This window comes from Ambystoma mexicanum, chromosome 4q, assembly GCF_040938575.1.
Source record: "Ambystoma mexicanum isolate Mex_15411 chromosome 4q, UKY_AmexF1_1, whole genome shotgun sequence".
Classification (NCBI taxonomy): Eukaryota; Metazoa; Chordata; class Amphibia; order Caudata; family Ambystomatidae; genus Ambystoma; species Ambystoma mexicanum.
The window spans coordinates 20884279-20906067 of NC_090928.1; the positions used below are offsets into that span (position 1 = coordinate 20884279).

The 21789-nt window shown below is 50.0% G+C and overlaps 1 protein-coding gene across 6 annotated transcripts in view; it reads left to right on the forward strand.

Annotated features, from left to right (window-relative positions):
• TARBP1 (TAR (HIV-1) RNA binding protein 1) overlaps nucleotides 1-21789 on the forward strand; it is a 2688190-nt gene that overhangs the window by 1180864 nt on the left and 1485537 nt on the right. For all 6 annotated transcript variants that reach the window (XM_069607367.1, XM_069607363.1, XM_069607366.1 and 3 more), the window contains exon 12: nucleotides 957-1129. In XM_069607367.1, coding sequence (XP_069463468.1) covers nucleotides 957-1129 — 173 coding nt within the window. The remainder of the gene's footprint in view (nucleotides 1-956; nucleotides 1130-21789) is intronic.

Below are 21789 nucleotides of genomic sequence, written 5' to 3' on the forward strand. Positions count from 1 at the left end.
CATGCCAGACCCCATGCTGGAGAAGGAACAAGTTACTTACCTGTAACTGTTGTTCTCCAGCATTTGTCAGGCATGGATTCACATGCGAACCCTCCCTCCTACCCCTCTGCGGCTCTTCACTTGGTCATACTGCCACTTTACACGCTACCAAATCTGAGGATGGCTGCCAGAGGCGGGGCTTAGGGAGAGGGCAGTCATTGGCTGGGGGCAGTATGACCCAGAGACCAGTGATTGGTTACTACTGAGAAAGACAGATCAGAAACGAAACTGATACTGATTTTTTCTTTACCGAGGATTCCCGGCCTGACGGGGAATGAGCATGTGAATCCATGCCAGACCCATACTGGAGAACAGTTACAGGTAAGTAACTTGTTCCTTCTTTGTTGCCAAAGGTTCCGCTACTGTCTCGATGTTGGGGGAACACCCACAAGGATGGAGGAAAGGGCACTATGGACTATGAGTACCTAAGGTGAGTAACTTTAATATCTTCCCACATGTTGTGAAAAGGGAAAACTGAAGGAAAAGTATGTAAAAGTGTCTCTGCTGCACGCTTAGTCCTTAAGTTCATTTATTCACAATGTCCCTCATTTCATATTTTCAACTCAAATACAGTAAAATAATATTCGACTTGTTGGAGGTTGTTACATGAATAGAAATGTGGTCCAATTAAAGGTTGGGGTGTATGTGTAATCTGTTTTTGTATATAGGTTTTCATAAACCATATATACAATAAAAATTATTTTTACTAAAGTGTATGCTACTCTAGTCTCAAAATATTTACCTCAGTAACATGTTCCCATATCATATACAAGCCTGTGCTCCTTCCACACATTGCAAGAGTACAGAGACGTTTTCTATAGAGATGGCTGCATTTTTTAACTCTTTCTTGTGGGGAATGGGAAAATCCCAAAATCGGTTCTATAGATTAAATCAAACTATTTCTATTTTTTACACAGTGCCGGGAGGAATATAGAATGCAAAGAACTGACGTGTCTTTTGTACCCTCTTCTTGATTCTTTAATGAAACTCAGCACTAATCCTTACCTACCAACACGAAAAACTGACAGGAGCCTACAACTTCTTGACATGTTACTGCAGAGAACATTAAAATCTTCGACTTTTAATAAAGGTATGAGTTTATTTGGTGAATTAGATGCATTGAAATGTGCTATTGTCTACGTTTGGGGACTAATTGAGGCATGCCTGTTAAGAGAGAGATTGTGCTATCATTGAAAGCATTGACATACAATGTATAGAGCTGCTTAAAATAGTTAATGTTCAAAGCGCCTCATTAACACTTTATCGCCCCAAAGTGCCACAGCCCAAAATATGTTTTAGCAGCTATTGCAGGAATGGTACACAGTGACTTTCCCCTAAACTCACGTCGCGGACAGATCTGGATGAAAATCTTCAAAAGAAATGCCTGGCAGGCCCACCACCAAACTGGAAACTTTGATGGAAAATTATTAAACGGTTTAAAAGTTATTAGCAAAAGAAAAAAGGTGTTTTTGCAGCTACTGCCATTCTTTTTCCTGTAGAGAAAAAGTTGCTTCCATTGAGCAAAAACCGATGGACAGATTTGCCCCCAAATAAGAAAAGTTTGGCCACAAACCTTTGCAGAAATTCCTTTTTTAGTTTGGGTTATTAGGTGTCGCTTATGACATCTATAAGCCAAATTGATTGCGAAAGAGTACAGAAAGGGAGGAATGGTATATGAGGAGGGACACAGAGGAATGACATATGAGATGATGACACAGTCTATGGATGTTGTTTGGTTATGAGCCCACCCATTGACTGGCCATGCTAATCCTTAAGGCCATTACCAGCTCTCTTTAATCGAGCCTATCCATCAGACTTTGCACGCAAAGTACCTGCCGGGCTTTTTCAAAGCAGTCTTCTGAGAGATAATGACTGGTGTAAACACGCTGCAATGTCTTTACCAGACTTGTCTTCAGTTACTCAATTTACAAGCACTCTACGTGCCCTTCATTAAAGTCCTGTTAAAAAGCCCAAATTGGCCAGGGCTGGAAAAGCATTAGCTGTATGTAATGGAAGTTCCACAGGGAAGCTCAGCCTCCATAGTCGCCACCACCGTTCTTCGGGCCACTCTCTGCACACCAGGTAAGAAGAGGCGTGGGGCATCCAAAAATTAAGGCTGGGGGCCCTTTCATCTACGAATGGCTAGGGTAAGAACCAAGATCACCCAGGCGCTGGGTCACTGTAAATGTTCACTGTATAGTTTACTTGAGCTCTCAAGCAATAAATGAGAAGTCTTGTCACTTGTTTTTATGGTGATTTATTTCCAAACTACTAGCCGACGCATGTTTCGACCCGAGACAGGTCTTTTTCAAGGCGTGTGTGATATGCGTTAATAGTGTTGATTGTTGAGTAAAACCTGACGGGCCTGGTGGCCTCTGCATACAGATGGCAGCCTTTTACCTACAGCCTTGAAAGACCTGCCTGTATATTTTCATGATAAAATAGTCATCGATCTGGTGTAGTCTTTGGATTTTAAATGCAAAAGTGCAGTTGAAAAATGGTAAATACGTTTTTTGGGGGCAGACACAGTTTCAGTTGGTGTTAGGGAGAATTCTCCTTCTATGGCTAATTTCCCTTACCTATAGAGTCCCCCAGCAGCTTTGCTGGATTTGAAGGGTTTTTTTTTTCTCCTGCTAAGAATGAGACTCTCTTTCCCACTCTTAGACCGATTGCTGATGTGTGTTCTAGGCTATTTTTTTGTGTTTAATGTCTATGGGGTTTTTCTCACCCTCATAGGAACCATCTTTTTACATGTGTGTTACACAGCACCCTCAGTGCAGTAACACAGGGGTGTCATAGTGACCCCCAAAGATAGACTCCATACCCTGGGACTGACTACTGTCTCCCAGGGCATGTAAAGTCCCCATTGACTTTACTAGTCAATATTTATGAACTAAACCAGTACAAACCATCTTACTATGGAAGTACTGGAAAGGGATAATCATTTTTCCCTTGGGTTCATTTTCAATAGGGTACGGTACAGTCCCTCTCTTCAAGGTTTCTGGCTAGTGGCAGCGGTTACTACCACAAATATTCGACCGCACATATTTTTCTATGGGATTTTCCCATTGCTCGAGGCTACCACTTTTACTGACCGCCTCGAACGAACCGCCGGTTTATCTTTTTATTAACTTTAATCCGGTAGTTTTTTTTTGCCAGAACTTTAATAATATATCTTTCTCGTGTCTTTCTCTGAAATCCTAACCCAGGTCGGGGATCCTTTGTTTGTCCTTTTGGCGGGCTTCTGCCAAGAAGCCCTCCTCTCTGCGCCACTGAGTCTAGGGTAGACCCATTGTGTGGGAGGGGGAGCAGGCACCCTGGACAGGGTTGCCTAAGCAGCCCAAGTCACACTCTGCCCTAATAGCCTGGAGGTTCTCCCGCCAGGATGACCACTCAACTGTGTGAGTGACAGCTAGGCTGTATGAATGGGGGATTTTCTGCATAAAAGCAGGGACCTGTGGACTTGAAGAGCAAGACGTCGCCACTGGAACTAAGAAACTGAAGAGGAGAGAAGCTGAAGACATCTGCAATGACTGAACCACGGGTGAAGCCCTGCTGCAGATCCTCACCACTTTTCTCCAACGACTTGAGAAGATCTTCACCTGCAAGAGTCTTCTTCCCTTGAGCTGGTGGGGCCAACCAGTTCATCAGTCGCCTTCCAGGACCTGCCGTGGTCGAATCGCCAGTGCCCTGCACTCGGAGACCGGATAGCCATGCACCCGTCCACCACGACCCCGATTTAAAGGAGCGTACCTTATAATCCGTTTCGGCATCACACCGGCTGGCTTCTTCAATGGGCAGTGCAGTAACTCGAACCTTCCTCCACGACGAGAGCCTCTCTTCCTCTGCTGGACAACACAAACTGGAGGAACTGCCAGGAACCACCACCACCGCAGGAGCCGCTTCCACTTTTTCAGGTACATTGTTCCGCCAGGCCTCCCGTTTCGTAGGGTACTGCTAAAGGTGTTTGACATCCTTTACTTACCTCCTGGGTTGCCCGCCCCTATGGACTAACATTATCTTTTACCTTCTGCACCCTCCTTTTGAATCGTTAAACCAAAGACTTGACTGCAGCTACTAGAACAGTTTGATCCTGGTCAGATTGCGCTGTACCACTAACTCTGCCACAGGCCTATTGACTTTGGCTAAATCTGTTACAACTGCCTTCACTAGATTGCTTTTCATCCTCAACTGTGTTGGTGCACCCAAAACTCTTATAACCACTCTGCCTTCCCTCTTAAGTATTGCTGAAGTGCCATTTTGCTCGTTTTTCACCTATGTATGACTATTGCTAAAGTGCTACCTTGCCTAAACTTGTTCACAATCCAATCGGGAAGTGCTGCTCATGTGTTTAAGAGGTTAACTTGTCCTTTCCCTCCCTTTTGAGAAATTACTCGAGTGCCATTTTTACTTGGTTGACCCTGTGCCATTTTGCTGAGTTTTTACTCTGGCCCAAACTTGTCTATAATTTAAATAGGGAGTTGTGTATCCTTTTCTTGACTGTTTTAACTTGCTTTGATAATTGTGATTTATGTTTTGAACTATAAGTGTGTAAAATAAATATATATATTCTTTTTAAATACAAAGCTTTGGTCAGTGTTTCCTTGTACCATAGTACTGTAGTCCTAATGTGTAAACCCTGAATACTGCTCATCTTCCTCTTGAGATAAGTCTGACTGCTCAGCCACAGCTACCAACTAAATCGTTGTGGTACAGACTGATACCAAAGGGAATTTATTGCATATACCTGTAGTCTTAATCTGCTGTAATGCTCCCCAAGGGAACTGCAGTGGATTCTGCCTAAATGTTGGTGAGGATTTTTTTTAAACCCAGGAGCACATATCTGATCATAAAATCCATTAATCCTAAGGAAAGGGAAGAATGAATTCAGTGCATCCTATGTAAAGTACAGCTGTTAGGGGGAGGGAGCTGTAGGGTGCATAGATTTATAATCGGAAAATACATTTTCTAATACAGATTGAATGAGTGATTTCCCTGGTTTTACCTTTAAGGTTGGATAGCTTGATGAGAACCACTGTTGAACTTTATTAATTTCCCAGCATATTAGTAACCCCACTCCAAAGAGCAAAAAGAAGGGTGAAACATGTCTGTGATTATTGAACAGTTTTGGAAAGGACGGAATTTGGCTAACAGTGCACAATTAAAGTGCTCTCGCCTTCAATTTGTGAGGACTAAAGTTTCTTTAGGGCATATGTGCATATGTTCCGTTCCACCCTGTGACCTCATCCTGTAGCAAACCCTTGATGTAGCAATAGAGAGGATGGTAAAACTACAGATCACAGGACAGGTTTACTGACCTCTGCATCACAAAACAAAGAAAGGCAGTGCCATTGAAGCGTTAACCTCCAAAATGGCAGCTTTAGAAAAGCTATTAAGCTTTGTCAAATTGAAAGGGGACCAGCAAAGAGCGGAGTGCCATTCTAACTGAATGGTTTGAAAGGCCCTGGCACCTGGCCCGATTCTGAATCCCTTTATTATTCAATTTTATAATCTTCAGACTCTGATTTCTAGAATCTGCTCTCCCCCCTCTCATCCCCTTTCCCTTCCCTGCACTGGGCAACAGGAGGCTTGGCGCTGGGAACGTGCAGCACACAAACTGTTGGTTACAGATTTTAGTCAGGTAAAATGTGTGCACATTACATCTAATGCAGGCTGCAATTTGTTATTCGCACCACAATTCCTCCTGCCAGGAATCTTTCTAATTTCTATATTTTGGCTTTCTTTTAGTGGCTAATGTGCTTTTTTCGCAACGAAATAGGCCAAGAATAGGGTTTGTATATTTAGGGCAGGCAGACTGGATGCTCCACTTCAAGAACCTCTTAGAATCAGCTTGACTGTTTTATTTTTCTACGGCCTATCATTTTTGGGAATACCAAAATACTCTATTTTTATGCTACTGTTGTCTTAATACTGCAAAAATGTTACCACATAATTACGTATAGCGCTTCATGCTTGAATTCTCCCACTTGTAAGTGTTGTAACAACGGTGTAATTACTACCACCAGCCGATTAGGCCCAGCCAAGATTTGAACTTGGAAAGGGAAGGCAGGCACATGTCACAGTGGAGCATATTTGCCCCGTACCCTCTCCCGAACCCTGTTCCCTTCAGTTTGTTTCAATACAAAATATAACATTAATATTATCGCATTTATAAGAAGTGTGCCATGACACATTTCTCCTGCTTCTAAGCACTGTAATAAAAAGTGAAATGGGTGTTATATTAATTAGAAATCTAATCCCCACTGTCAAAGCATTACCCAACGTTGTGGGTATGCACATGTAAGGGGACGTGTTAGCATCAATAATTCCATACAAAGGCTCAAAATGATGTCATGGTCTTAAATCCGTGTTGTCAGTGTTGAAGTGTGACTGCTGGGATTCTTACTAAACTTGTCCCTATAAAAATCATAAAAAACATAAAAAACATGTCCCTATAAATCATAAAAAACATAAAAAACATGTCCCTATAAAAATCATATCCCAAGCAGTTTCTTTGCTTCCATGACATGTACTAATCTGATTAGTTTAAGCTATTAGGTGGCACTTGTGCCACCTATAATCTGCAACTATTGCATGAGAGTACAGATGGGGAGGAAAGCATCTCAAGCATGGGGTCTGGCATGGATTCACATGCTCATTAAGATTCCCCGTGATCGGGCTTGGAATCCTTGGTAAAAGAAAAACAGTTTAACTTTCACTTATAACCTGTATTTCTCCCTTAACGACAAGCATTCCCAATGCATACATTGGCTTCCCCGGACGCACAAGGAAGAAGATTGCGAGAACTGCTGTGGCTTCTCCAAGCGTATGATGGATTGGCACGTCCGAAGCCAGGGCCTCTACCTCATGTGGACCACAGGGGCATGCCTCAACCGGATCCAGGCAGCCAGAGCAGGCTTCTAAGTCCTTTGAGGGCCCTCCATCCGTTGGAGCCAAAGACAAGGCCAAGTACCGCGAGGCCGCCGTACAAGCGGTTCCCACAATGGTCTGGGCGCGTTCATAGTCTCCCATTGTTAGGAAAGATTTCATATTGTAGGTAATTTTCCTTCCATGTGGCAACCCCCAAACTTTTTGCTGTTGTTTTACACCCTGATCTAGACTTTGCCAGAGAAACACAGCCTTCCGCCACACTCCTCTGGGCTTTCGCTCCATTCTTACAGGGAAACTGACATGCCCTTAAGACAGTCAGTACCGGGAAACGTTGTTTTCTGTAGTTCTTTTCTCATGTTGCAGCTTTCGCGCAACATGGCACAAGAGGCCACTGTAAGCTAAGTTACTGCACTCTTGGGTCTCTAGTCCTTCTACAGGCCCTAGAAACTCTCGATGGATTTATAACGAACTGTGCAAGTATGCCACGGATGGGACTGGTGGCAGCGATCATTTCTTTGTGTTTTGAACTCCCTTTTGCCCTGTTAACCATGCTTCTCGCGTTTGGCCAAAATGGGTGGCCTGGCTTCCAAAATGGCCAGAACATGAGGTTCTTTGTCCTGTCCACTGACCGTCTTGCCCCTTCACCTTCCCAAGGTCGAGCCGATCCGTGGCCATCCTTATTTGGGCATGTACTTTCCCGCGAAACACAGATGCTTTCGTGGGCTTCTACAGGTCTGTTGTGAGCCTCCAGGATGTGGGCTGGGATGTTTGGTTCCAATACACATCCTGGGTGCCAGAGTCTAGTGTGTCTTGAATGCCTGGGACCACCGTGGTCGGTCCACATATGGTGTGAGTGTTGTGTGAGCAGATCTCCCATTGGGCCCTCTCTGTTTTGGCGCGAAGGGAACCCTGAATAAGAGGAGGCTGGAAACACCACTACCATGTCGATCTCCTGAGTTCTCACGAACAAAGGATAAAGGAGCCAAGTATCCTGCAACTAAGAAGCTGAGTCGAGGAATCGCTGGTGACCCGCTGAAGGTTTAGCACCCTGCACTGCTGTGGTCCTGTGAGACCCCTCTACCTCTGATCGAACGAGAAGGCCTGTACTGCCGCTTCGACCCTTTAGAATAGTGGGAACAACTATTCTCGGCATCTTCACCAACTCCTGTACGTAAGCCTTCGGAAGCGTCCCTGGACCATCCAGCAGACTGACCAGCCTACACAGGAACCTTGCTCTGTTACCGCCGTCGGGCTTCTGCTGAAATCCGAGCCCTCGACACTCACACTCTTCGTACACTTGGCGTTCCCAGGTCTGAAGTGAGAAGTATACATTGGGCCTGGAATACAAGCGGCTGCCGAGTTGCCCTGTTGAGGTAACCATCTGTGCGTGTTCGCTGCGTTTGGGACACCCTCGACCCTGACTTCTGCTGCCGCGGAATCTACACGGCGCCGAGACGTCCCTCTGAACACATCTGAACCTGCCAGCGAAGAAACTAACCCGGAGAAGCCTGGGTCTGCCTGCATCGGGGACCGGTGAGTAGCCAATACCCTGAACCGGTCTCCCTCCTGCAGAAGCCTGTGGCTTTCCCCCGCTGTTGAAAAGCAGCACCCCTTTCTCCGTACTCGCGCCTTGCTTCTGCCCACAAGTGGAGGTTGCGCTTGAGTAGCGGAGGTCTGTTCGCCATCGTTTGTTCACCTCTCTGAACTGCCTGATTTCCCCGAAGAGACACTCCTTGGCCCGTTGGCAACCGCGTGTGCAGGTACTTTTGAGCACAAGGCTCCACTCTTCGTAGGGCTCGGACTTCCTTCTAGTTAGGTGGTCTCTGATGTCGAACTGGGCCTAACGATTACTTGCACTGCCGGTTTTCCTCCCCATCTAGGTGGTCTGCATATTTTGTGCTCCTAACTCGTTAGACCCCTCGGTCTTGTATATATATTGTATTGATTGTGATGTGTTGGTTTACTTGAGTTTTATCGTGATTCTTTACTATGGTCAATGTTACAAAGGCCTTGTAATAAATGTGTCTATATTTTTAATATAACACCTGCCTGGAGTAATTTGTAAGCGCCCTTGCTTTGTGTTCTCATTGTGGGCTTTCAGTCACCCTCACCCCTCTTGAGACCTAGTCTTGACCGCCGCCATCGCTACCCTGATTGGTCTGGCTTAGCCAAAGGTTACCCTGTTCCAAGAAACTAGGCTGGCCTTCTGAACCTCTGCCCCTCCAGGGCAGAGTTCAGAAATCCATCTTAACACCCATCAGCTTCAATCTCCAGCCATCGCTCCAGCTCTTTGTCAAAGAGAAAGTCAGCTACCCTGGGGAAGCTGCGAGAGAACCTGGAGAAGGCCAAGCAGGACGAGGTGTCCATACTGCCAGTTAAGGCCCAGGTGATCCAGGCCAAATCGTCCTCTTATATCGAGCTGGTTGCTGCTGCCCTCTCAAAGATGAAAGGGGCTGACCCGTTCCAGGGTACCCAGGTGGCGGTCAGGGTGGCTCTTCCTCCCAGGCAGCAGACTTTGGCCAAACCAGTGGAGAAGACTCTGGAAAAGAGGATGCCGGACCTCAGCCCGAAGCCGACCCCTCAGGACCCGAAGAAGGGTTGGGGAGGGGGCGTGGAAGATCTACAGGGCATGGATATTTTTTCGTCCAATGGGGAAGAAGTAGTTTCCGTCCACACCATCCCGGAAGAGATTGGTGATGACTAGAACATTGAGAAGTTGCCCACCGGAGGAGGCGACGATGTAGGCGGGGGTGACGACATGGGCGCTGGGCCCACCGACCCTGGCCCCCAGGAACCCCCAGAGATCTGTTGCAGGATATTCTCTCGACCCTCCACACACTGGTGTTGGAGATTCAGAAGTGGCGGGCGACGGCACCACCAGCGACACCACCTGCGATGACACCGGGGCCACCACTGCTGAAAAAAAGGAGCAGCCACCCTACGCCTCCACTCCGTCACTGCCCTCCCCCTAGGGATACAGGGACGGACACAGTGATGACAGACACCGACAACAACGGATGAATCTCTCTGCCACCAAGGGCTTCTCCCGCCCGATGAAGCCCTGCTGCGGGTCCGAATCTTCAACTCCAATGACACGAGAGGATCCTCCAGGAATCCTCTTCCCTTGTGCTGGTGGGACCAACCAGTTTGCCCAAACGTCAAGCCAGGACCCCTCCTCTGGTCAAATTCACTGTATAGAGTTACAGTGGGCTGGATAGCCAGGACGGTCGGACCCTGCTTGGGTTTTATGGAGCGCACCTTTTATTCATTGTTTTGCTCTGCTGCTGGTTTCTTCCCAGGGTAGCGCAGGACCCTCCAGCTTCCTACTTCGTGTCAGTCCGACAGTCGCTTCGGGAACCGTGAGCCTGTAGGAACTACCAGGAACGTCTGCCTCAGCTACAGCTTCTTCTCCGTTTTAAGGTACTGTGCAAACCTGGTTGTTCGTTTCATCCAGCCGCGGTGAAAGTGTGTGAAATCTTTCGCCAAACCGAGGGCTTGTCCTTCTCTTCTTATAACACTAACTTTTCTGCTGACCAACCTCGTCCGGAACTCGTGGCAGAAACTTTACTGCGAACTACCCTGAACTGTGTGATCTTGAACAAAAGACTTTTGTCCCATTGACTTTGACCCTAAGCCTTTTTTACCTGATCCTATCACTGTAGTTTCTCTTGTTCAATTGCCTGTTGGTGTGGTTCAATTTCTACCTAACTTTGTCTTTCCCTACCTTTTTAATTATTAGAGTGCCGTTCTGCTTCCACTTCATTTTGTGAGCCTAACTTGTCTGAAAACTATTGGGAGTGGTGTGGTGAATTAAGAGTGTGATTTTTAAACTGCTAATAGTGTAATGTTATACAACTGAAGAGTAAAATAAAATGTATATTTTTTTACTTGAAAACCTTGAGTCAGTGTTTGCCTGAATCATAGTAATTGCTGTCCTTTGTGTAACTATTTGATACTGCTCACTTACTCTTGAGATAGGTCTGGCTGCTCAGCCACTGCAACCACTTTTTCTGTGTGGCACAGGCTTGTACCAAAGGTAACTTTGTGCTGCCCCTTGTGGTCTTTATTTTGTGTATTGTTCCCAAAGGGTACTGCATAGGATTCTGCTTAACAGACGGCCCGTTGCCTGGGAAGGCTGCAACAGCACCATCCATCCTTTCTTCCCTCAGGAGGAAAGTCGGGTAGGTCTTCGAAGATCTTCGGTGGTGGATCGTCCTCTTACCGCCAATCCTCCTGTGCCACGACCCAGGAAGTCTACAGGGGTCATTCCAAGGCCTTCGTCAAGGCTCACAGGGTGGCGCGCTGGCCTCCAAGCAGGACTCAACTGGCCGGGACGTTGGGCCCTAACCCCTGCACCCCGGTGGGAGGCCGGCGGGCAAACTTCATCAGCGTGTGGGAAAACATCTCCACCGACGATGGGTACTGGATGCTCTTGCCCACGGACATACTTTGGAGTTTCAGCGAGTGTCAGTGAATACCACCGATGGCCCGGCAGGAACAACACATCCCTCGGCTGCTGCTGGACGTTCGGGACATGTTAAGAAAAGGGGCGATAGAGCTGGTTCCGAAGCGACTCAGGGGCTCTGGAGTTTACTCAAGATACTTTCTAGTAAGAAAGAAGACCGGGGGTTGGAAGCCCAATCTAGATCTACGACGACTCAAGTACATCAAGTCCCATCAAGTTCAGAATAGCCACGTTGCAGCACATCCTCGGCCAACTGGAGGAGGGAAACGTTGCCGTTGTTGGATCTAGAGGACGCATATTTCCACGTCCCCCATTCACATAAAACATTGCAAGTTCCTGCGCTTCGTCGTACAAAGTAAGCACTACCAGTTCAAGGCTCTCGCCTTCGGACTGAAGTCGGTGTCCAGAGTCTTTACGAAGTGCCTGACTCCGGTGGCGGCTCATCTGCGACTACAGGGAATTCATGTATACCCATACCTCGACGACTGGCTCATCCGGGCCAAGTCAGAGGTCATGACCTTTCATCACACAGAGAGGACTGTCCGGCTGCTGACAGCTTTCTGGGGTTCTCGGTGAACTATGCAAAATCCTGCTGGACTCTATCGCAGAATGTGCTGTTCCTGTGGTCCGGGCTCAACACAGTGTCCTGCCTGGCGGCTCCGTCGGAGTAGAGGATAGGGGCCATTTTGGGCAAGGTGCAACGGTTGTTAGCACTGAAGATCACCACGGTGAGGACCATCAAGTCGGTGCTCGGCATGATGTCGCCATGGCTCTGCAGGTTGCGGGTGCGACCGCTCCAGGAACTCTTGGACACCCGTTGGATCCAGGTGTCTGGAATCTTCAAGGACAGGATTGTGCTGGCAGAGGAGTTCCGTTGAGCGATAAGGTGGTGGGGCTTGTGCTCCAACATCACTGGGGGCACAGCCTTTCAGAGCCCTCCATACCAGGCAGCGGTCACGACAGACTCCTCCTTGGAGGTGTAGAGAGCACACACCGGACGTCTCCACGCCAGAGGCCTGTGGCTGCCGGAGGAGAAGGCGCTACACATCAACGTCCTGGATCTACGTGCTGTGTTTTGGGGCCTCAAGTAATTTCGTCTGTCCCTTAAGGGCAAAGTGGTGAGGGTCTTCACAGACAATACCCCACAATGTTTTACATCTGGAAGCAGATGGGCACCAGATCCCCGGCACTCTCCAGGGAGGCGCAGGAGTTGTGGCACTGGGCCGTCGCCCAGGGGATTTTCCTCATTCCTTTCCAGCTGGCGGGAGTCAAAAACACTGTTGCCGACTCACTCATCAGTGAGCTACATTCTTGCCACGAGTGGGAGCTTTGGCAGGATCAAGTGGACAACCTCTTCCTCAGGTGGGGTAGTCCCCAAGTCCATCTTTTTGCGATGGCGACGAACACCAAGTGCTGGAGGTTCGCCAGCAGGTTTCCCCAGCCGGGGAGCATGGGGTAACGCATTCTCCTTACCTTGGGAAGGCCGTTTCCTGTACACGTTCCCTCCATTGCCGCTGCTACTACGAAGCATCCATCAACTCAGATGATGCCGGTGCAAGATGATCCTTGTTGGCACAGCGTGGCCGAGGCAAATCTGGTACCCAGACCTTCTCAGCTTGTCAACATCCCCTCCAGTCAAGCTACCAATGGTCGCGGATCTTCTCGCCAGGAAAGGAATGGTGCAATCATGAACCACAAACCAGGATCACTGACCCTGAAGGCCTGGCTCCTGCACCGTTAGAGTTTGGTGGTTACGAGCTGCCTGCGGACTGCAGGGAGGTCCTCGCCAAGGCCAGGGCGTCAGCGACTCTGAAGTGTTAGACACAAATGGAAGCATTTCGCGACTTGGTGCCGGTCGTAGAAGATTAACCCTTTGAGGGTCACGGCCCCCCAAGTCCTTCCTTACTTGTTGTCGTTGGCCAAGTCAGGGCTGGCGCACACCTCCATCAAGGTGCATCTGACGGCTATCTCCCGCTACACCAGGTCTCCGGGACGGTCTTCTTTGGTCGCACCGGCTAGTGAAGGAATTCATCAAAGGACTGTTCCGTTCATTGCCGCCAGTGAAGGTGCCTGCCCCGGCGTGGGAACTCTACCTGGTGCTGACTAGGCTCATGGGGGCCCCATTCGAGCCGATGCATCGAGCTCTGCTCAAGTGCCTGTCTTGGAAGACCGCTTTCCTCATGGTCATCACCTCTGTCAGGAGAGTAGGTGAGATCCACGTCCTGTCCTGCAAGTGGGCTTACTTGGCTTTCCACGAGACGTTGGTGGTGCTGCAGACGCACCCTTCCTTCATGCCCAAGGTTCCATCGGATTTCATCTCAACAAGCCCTTGGTGTTACGTGTGTTTTTTCCGACGCCTTAGTCGCCGGCTGAAAGGACTTTGCACTCACTGGATGTGGCTCAAGCGCCAAAGTTTTATTTTGCCCGCACAAAGTGTTTCCAGAAAACTTCTCTGCTTTTTGTGAACTTTAGTCCTGTGAACCACCATGGGAAGGCCTTGTCCAAGGCTTCCATCTCCAGGTGGCTCACCGGCTGCATCACTCATTGTCACTGGTTGCCAAACCAATCTCTGACGGGCCGTCCGAGAGCCCATTCTACCAGAGTAATCGCGACAACAGCGTTCGTGTCTGGTGGCCCCTGCTGGACATCTAGAGGGCTGCTAGGTGGAGGTCTAGGCACAGCTTCATGAAATTCTACTGCGTCCTCAGGGATTCCAGGGAGGAGTCCAGAGTCGGCCAAGCAGTGCTGCACAACCTATTCGCTTGAAGGTGAGCCTGGTGAGGAGGTAAGAGTAATTGCTTCTATTGAGCTTTGCCACCTCCCGTGTGTGTGCATGTATGTACTGCTTGTGTATTCTTTATTCATGAGCATGTGAATCTATGCCAGACAGAGGGAACAAGTTACTTACCTGTAACTCTTCTCCAGCATGGGTCTGGCATGGATTCACATGCAAACCCTCCTTCCTGCCCCTCTGCACTCTTGGTCATTCTGCCACTTTGCGTGCTACAAAATCTGCAGATGGCTGCCAGAGTAGGGGCTAAGGGGGAGGGCAGTCATTGGCTGTGGGCAGTGTAACCCAGAGCTCAGTGATTGATTTATAGGAGAAAGACCGTTAATAAACGAAAGTGAAGTTTTCTTTTTTCTCTTACCAAGGATTTCTGGCCTGACGGGGAATTTTCATGAGCATGTGAATCCATGCCAGACCCATGCTGGAGAACAACAGTTACAGGTAAGTTGCTTGTTCCATCGTCAAAGTTTCCAGAAGGCGATCGGTCCTTCTTTGCGCCCTCAGACCATGACGGAGGAGAAGGAAGGAAGATCCCTCTTCAGATCCCTGCACCAAGTGCAGCATACGGAATGTGTTTGTTGTAGACAAACACCTGCAGTGCCTCTACTGTCTGCATCCAGACCACAAGGAAGGATAATGTGAGATATGCCTGGGCTTCTCCAAGAAGACAACGAAGGACAGGCGCAGTAGACTGGCGGCCTGTCTGAACGCCAAGGTCTATGCCCCATGCTCCCAGCAGGATGTTGCCTCACTCAGGACCGGCCGGTCCGAGGAGTGGTCTTCTAAGTCCTTTGCGGGTGCCTCATCCGTGGGGGCCTAAGACCAGGCCAAGAACCACAAGTCCGGGTCCACTGGGGTCACAGCGGAAGCGGGTCCCACAGTGGCCAGGGCATGCTTGACCACGGTTCATAGACATCATCTCGAATGCAAAATATTGGAAAGTAAAAAAGTCGAAAAAAAAACGTCGAAAAAAAAAATGTCGATTTTTTTTAATGACGTTTTTTTTTCGAAATGGGGGGGTTCCCCCCCAACCCCCTTTTTTTTTATTTTTACCTATTTATTTCACAGAGACTAGAGCCAAAAAAAAATATCGAAAAAAAAAACAATTCGACATTTTTTTTTTCGACATTTTTGATTCGACTTTTTTTACTTTCGAAATTATGACTGGACACCCTTGACCTCGCCATCCACCTCCATTGCCAGCCGGCAATCGAGCTCCTTCTCAAAAAGGAATTCATCCAACCTGGCTAAGCTGTGGGAGAAGCCAGAGAAGCCCATGGACAGAGGAGGAGAGGGCCGAACAGGCCAACAAGGCCCAATCAGCGCAGGATAAGTCTTTGTCGACGATCGAGCTGGTGGTGGTTGTTCTTACAAAGGCAAAGAGGGCTGACCTTGTGAAGATGGCCCTTGCGGTGCAGAATGGGTCCCTGCCCCCGAGGCACAATACTGCTGCAGAGACTTTGGCAAAGTCTTCTGGCAAGCTGGAGAAGGTGATGCCGTCCCTGAGCCCAGTTCATGTCCCCTCAGGGTGGAAAAAAGAAGGGGGTGAGAATACCACTCATCAGCCCCAGGCCGTGTCCCAGTCCATGGAAGTTTCGTCCATGGACGACTAGGACCTGGAGTGCTTCCACATGGTCCACGAGGACGTGGAAGAGGAGGATGATGGCGACGACTGAGACGACAGCGTAAGGCATAGTGTTCCGATCACTCCAGCTCTGCCAAGGGATGTGTCTCTGGACATTCTGTCAACCCTCCACATCTTGGAGTCGGAGATTCAGAAGACGGTGCCAAAAGGCCCGGTGCCAATGGGCCCAAGGCCCCCGATCAGCCGGCAGTGAAGAAGAGGAGGCATCATCGGACACCCCCATTTCAGCCTCCACATCCGCGTGGGGCCCTCTCTCCCCCAGCAGACACAGGGACGGACACGGCCACGGCGTCCCCTACGACAATATCGTTGTGGTGGGTCTCCACAGCCTAGGGCGTCCTCACCGGATAAGGTGGGGTTGTTTCATTCCATAATCGCTTGAGCCTCCGAACTGTTCCAGCTTGTGCCTGAAGAAACCGCTTGACATTGCCGACACAGGGTTCCGATAGATGGGGAACGGTGTCTGCCTTCATCGCCAGGGCTGGATGAAGGCCATGCATTTCCGCCAGGAGGTCCAGATAAAGGTGCTGCATATACCTTTTGACAGGGATAACCTTTTTGGGAAGGTCGTCGATGAGTCCCTACAGTCCATCAAAGTGGATACAGAGACGCCCCGTTCCCTGGGCACACTCCAGCAGCACCGCTCTTCTTTTTGCTCCTCCAGAGGAAAGTCGAGCAGGTTCTCCAAAGGTTTCTCTTCATCGTACAGTCAGCCTTCCAGATCCACGACTCGGGAAGCCTACAGAGGCCGTTCTCAGGCCTACTGTGGAGGACAGTGCGCGATCGCCCACAAGGCAGGACACAGGTGCTGAACCGGCCAGTATGCCGGACACCGTCCTGTGCACCCCAGTGGGAGGCTGGCTGAGAAGGTTCGTCAGCGAGTGGTGAAAGATCACCACCGACAGATCTGTGCTGGACGCTCTCGCCCAAGGACGTACCATAAAGTTTCAGCGCGAGTGTCCACGGATCTCTCCAGTGGCCTGTCAGGAGCAGCAACGGTCACGTTGCAGCACATGCTCGGCCAACTGGGAAAAGGGGATTTCTTGATGTCATTGGACCTGGAGGATGCCTACTTCCACATTCACAGGAAACACTGAAAGTTTCTATGCTTCATAGTGCAGGGACAGCACTATCAGGTCAAGGCCCTACCCTCCGGCTTGAAGTCAGCCCCCAGAGTGTTCACGAAATGACTTGCACCAGTGGCGGCCCATCTGCGTTTACGGGGGATACATGTATATCCATACCTCTACGACTGGCTCATCCGGGCCTGCTCGCGAGAGTTCACCTTCGGACACACGTAGCCGACAGTCCAGCTGCTGACAGATCTAGGATTCTCCATCAACTATCCAAAGTCCTGCTTGACAGAACTCGCTGTTCTTTGGAGCCTGAACTCAATGCAGTGTCTTGCCTGGCGTCACCCTTGGAGAAGAGGATAGCAGCTATTCAGGGGAAGGTGCAGCGGCTGTTGTCAATGAAGACCGCCACAGTGCAAACCATCAAGTCGTGCTTGCATGATGTCGTCCTGCATCTACCTCATCCGGCTTTGCAGGTTACAGACGAGACCTCATCAGGTGTTCCTAGATGCTCGTTGGGTACAGGTGTCCGGAAGCTTTGCAGTCAAGATCCCGCTCAATGAGGAGTTCCGTCGGGCGATAAGGTGGTGGGGCGTGCACTCCAACATCGCCTGGGGCACATGGTTTCAAAGCCCTCCATACCAGGAGACGGTCACCACAGACGCTTCTCTGGACGGCTGGGGAGCCGACACCGGACGGTTACATTCCAGAGACCTGTGTCTACCTCCATATCAACATCCTGGAGCTACGAGCAGTGTTCTGGGCCCTCAAGTCGTTCCTTCGTCTTTGAAAGGCAAGGTGGTGAGGATCTTCACAGACAACACCACCACAATGTTCTACATCAGTAAAGAGGGGGCACTCAATCCCCTGCACTCTCCAAGGAAGCACAGGACTTGTGGCGCTGTGCCGTTGGTCAAGAGATGTTTCTCGTCCCTCTTCACATAGTGGGAGTCGAGAACAACCTTGTGGACTCCCTCGGCAGGTAGTTGCACTCCTTAAATGAGTGGGAACTTCGGCAGGACCAGGTGGACTGCATCTTCAAGTGGAGCAGGCCCCAGATCGACCTGTTTACGAAGACGGCAAACTCCAAATGCCAGAGGCTTGCCAGCAGGTTCCACCAACCAAGGAGCATGAGGGACGCATTCTCCTTCCCGTGGGGAGGCCTGTTTCTGTACGTGTTTCCCCTGTTGCCTCTCCTGATACAAGTCATCAACACACTCGAACGTTGCCGATGCAGGATGATACTCATCGCCACAGTGTGGCCGTGGCAGATTTGGTATCCGGACCTTCTCAGTCGGTCATCCTCACCCCCGGTCAAGCTGCCGGTAGTTCTGTATATGCTCACCAGAGAAGGAGGTGCTATCCTGCATCACGACCCACAGTCATTGAACCTGAAGGCTTGGCTCCTGCAGCCCTAGAGCTTGGTGGATATGAGTTGCCTGCGGACTGAAGACAGATCCTCGCCACGGCCAGGGCGTTGTCGACCTTGAAGTGCTACGGTCACAAGTGGAAGCGCTTTGCTACATGGTGCCGGTTGCAGAAGATGAGTCGTTGAGGGTCACGGCCCGCAGGTTCTCCCATACCTGCTCTTTTTGGCCAAGGCCAGTCTGGCACACGCTTCCATCAAGGTTCATCTGACCGCTATCTCCCGCAACACCAGGTCTTGCGGAAGATCATCACTTTGGTCTCATCGACTCGTCAAGGAGTTCCTCAAAGGACTTTTTCGATCTTTCCCGCCGGTGAAGGTGCCTTCCCCGGCGTAGGAACTCAACGTGGTGCTGACAAGGCTCATGGGGGCCCCATTCGATTTATGCACCAGGCCCCTCTCAAGTTCCTCTCGTGGAAAACTACTTTCCTTGTCGCCATCACCTCTGCCAGGAGGGTAGGTGAGATCCAGGCCCTATCCTACAAACTGCCATACCTGACTTTCCATGAATCGAAGCTGGTGCTACGGATGCACCTCTCTTTTATGCTGAAGCTTCTGTCGGAATTCCATCTCAACGAGCCTTTGGTGTTACCAGTTTTTATTTTCCAAAGCCATCATCCCTGTCTGAAAGGGCCCTGTACTCACTGGACGTCGCTCGTTCCCTGAAGTTCTATGAGACACGCACAGAGGGTTTTCGGGAGACTTCTCAGCTGTTTGTGAACTTTGGTCCTGTGAACCATGGGAAGGCCTTGTCCAAGGCTTCCATCTCAAGGTGGCTCTCCGACTGCATCATGCACCGTCATCAGTTTGGCGAACCGACCGCTGCCCGGCCGTCCGAGAGCCCATTCCAGTAGAGCGATCGCTTCGATGACCGCGTTGCTGTCTGGCGTGCCCCTGCTGGACATCTGCAGGGCAGCTACATGGAGGTCCACGCACACCTTCACGAGATTCTACTGCGTCAACAGGGATTCCAGGAAGGAGTCCAGAGTTGGCCAGGCAGTGCTACGCAATCTCTTCGCTTGAGGCGAGTCTGTTCCAGAGGTAATATTCAATTGCTTCTGTTGAGCCTTGCCACCTCCCGTGGTTGTGTAATGTTGTACTGCTATGTATTAGTTATTTATGATCATGTGAATCCATGCCGACCCCATGCTGGAGAAGGAACAGGTTATTTACCTGTAACTATTGTTCTCCAGCATGTGTCTGGCATGGATGCACATGCAAACCCTCCCTCCGACCCCTCTGCGGCTCTTCTTGGTCATACTGCCACTTTACGTGCTTACCAAATCTGAAGATGGCTGCCAGAGGAGGGGATTAGGGAGAGGACTGTCATTGGATGGGGGCAATATGACCCAGAGGAAAATGATTGGTTTAGGGGAGAAATACAGTTTATAAGTGAAAGTGAAACTGTTTTTCTTTTACCGAGGATTCCTAGCCTGACAACAGGGAATATTTGTGAGCATGTGATTTCATGCTTGAGAACAATAGTTACAGGAAAGTAACTTGTTCCATATGAGGTGGGGCACAGAGCTTGTAGGTGGTGTTTGGTTATGTGCCCACCCTTTGACTGCCCATGGCCATGCTAACTGTTTCACTCGGACAAGGCCCCTCCTCCTTCCCTGTTGTCATCCATAGCGCCTCTAACCCTGTGTAATATTTCTTGGGTTTTCCCATTAACTATTTAAGCCCTCTCACTCGTGGTCCCATTTAGTAGCATGCTGCAGTTGGGCTGCCAGAAAGTACAATCCATAGTCTGGAAGTATTAGTCCCCCCCTCCTCTTGCCCCCTACGTAATGTAGCCAGTGACACACTGTGCCGTTTTCCGCCCCATAACAAGTCTGCTGTTCTTCAATCTAGCAATCGGAAGAAGGGTGCTCCGGCCATATATGGAATAATTGCCCAAAAATATAGCAACCTTTGGAGTATGACCATTTTGCAAATTTCCCATTGGGGAAAGAGGCAGCTGATTCCAGAACACCTCATCTTCTATTCACGTAAGTGCCCCACTCGGAACGTCTCCTCTACCCTATTGTGGATTTGGATCCCTAGGTACCGAAAGGACTCCACCTCCCAGCGTAGTCCCACCTCCGTTAGATCCTGCACCCACTTCCCCTTCAGTGAGCCCAGTGGGAATATCAGTGATTTGTGCTTGTTTATTTGAAAACCTGAGGTCCTCCCGATGGCATAGCACTTCCAGCATGTATGGTGCCATGTACTCCAGGATTTTCCACATACAAAAGAACATCTGCATAGAGGGAAACATGGCGACGTCCCCCACCTAGATGCCGGCTTCCTGAAATTCTGATCCTAAAATACGTGCCAGAGGTTCCATCAACAATGCAAATCGGGGGGGGGGGGGGGGGGGGTGTAGCCAGCTGCCGAACGATGGAGACGTGAGCTTTTACTGCTCCTGCGCCACCGGCCAGATCCTGCACTCCTCCTTCCCTAAAATGCGTTTGTGAAATACCCCAAAACACTTCAGCGATGCATGAAATCCTGCTGCATCGATTCAACAAGAAACAGAGCAGAATCGGAACGAGATCCTGAGTTTATGGTGTTCGAAAGGCGAGGACGCTGAAACGCATACAGCTCCCAAGATGGCCACCGCAGACATGCTGTAGGCGGAGAGTGCGGCAAGAGAACGCGGGTCCCAGCCGAGAAGGGAAGCAAGGAAAGCACCAACTGCAGGTTGGCGTAAAGCGGAAAGAACACGACCCTCGACCTGTTTCTGGTGGAGAGGCCGAGGAGCCACTGGGACAGACTTCACCTGCTCCCCCACCGTGCGTCAGCCCAGCCACACGGCGCCACGAAGGCGATCGCGCCCCCAGAGCCGACACCCAGCGACTCACCCTCCCCGAGCCTGAAGAGGAGCCCTTAGGCGGCCGCCGAAAGAGCTGGACTGGGGCTGGGGAGAGGCGCACACCACCTGCCGGCACTCTTCCTCCTGCACCGATGGGGGGAGAGGAAACTGCCGGGGCTTCTGTGGCGCTGCTACAGCACGCAGTGGGGGCCAACGAAGAACACAAGGACCCACAACAAGATCGCGGGCACTCCGCACTGCGTAGATCACCTGTATTGGTCATCTCCATCCTGGAATACTGCTCCTGCCGCCTTGCACCCGGAGGTAGAATACAGCGGTAGGGAGTGGAGGGTAGCGGGAAACTGGGACCTGGTGCCAAAGAAGCGGGACGCCGCCTGGCCCCCCCTGCTGCTGCCCCATGATAAAGTGGATCCGGCGGTTCTGCCGTGCCCTCCTGCAGCTGAAGGCAGGCACTGCACCACCGCCCAAGAGACCGTATCAACATGCCGCAATTTTAAGTGCAAATGGCCTACTGGCATCAGCCATAGATAGCCAAACAAGCCTCATTAAATTGCCAATACCAGGCAAATGCGCCACAGAAAGAGTCTGCACAAACAGCAGCGCGTAATTACTCCAAATTGACTGTTGCAGCCCACAGCAAAAGC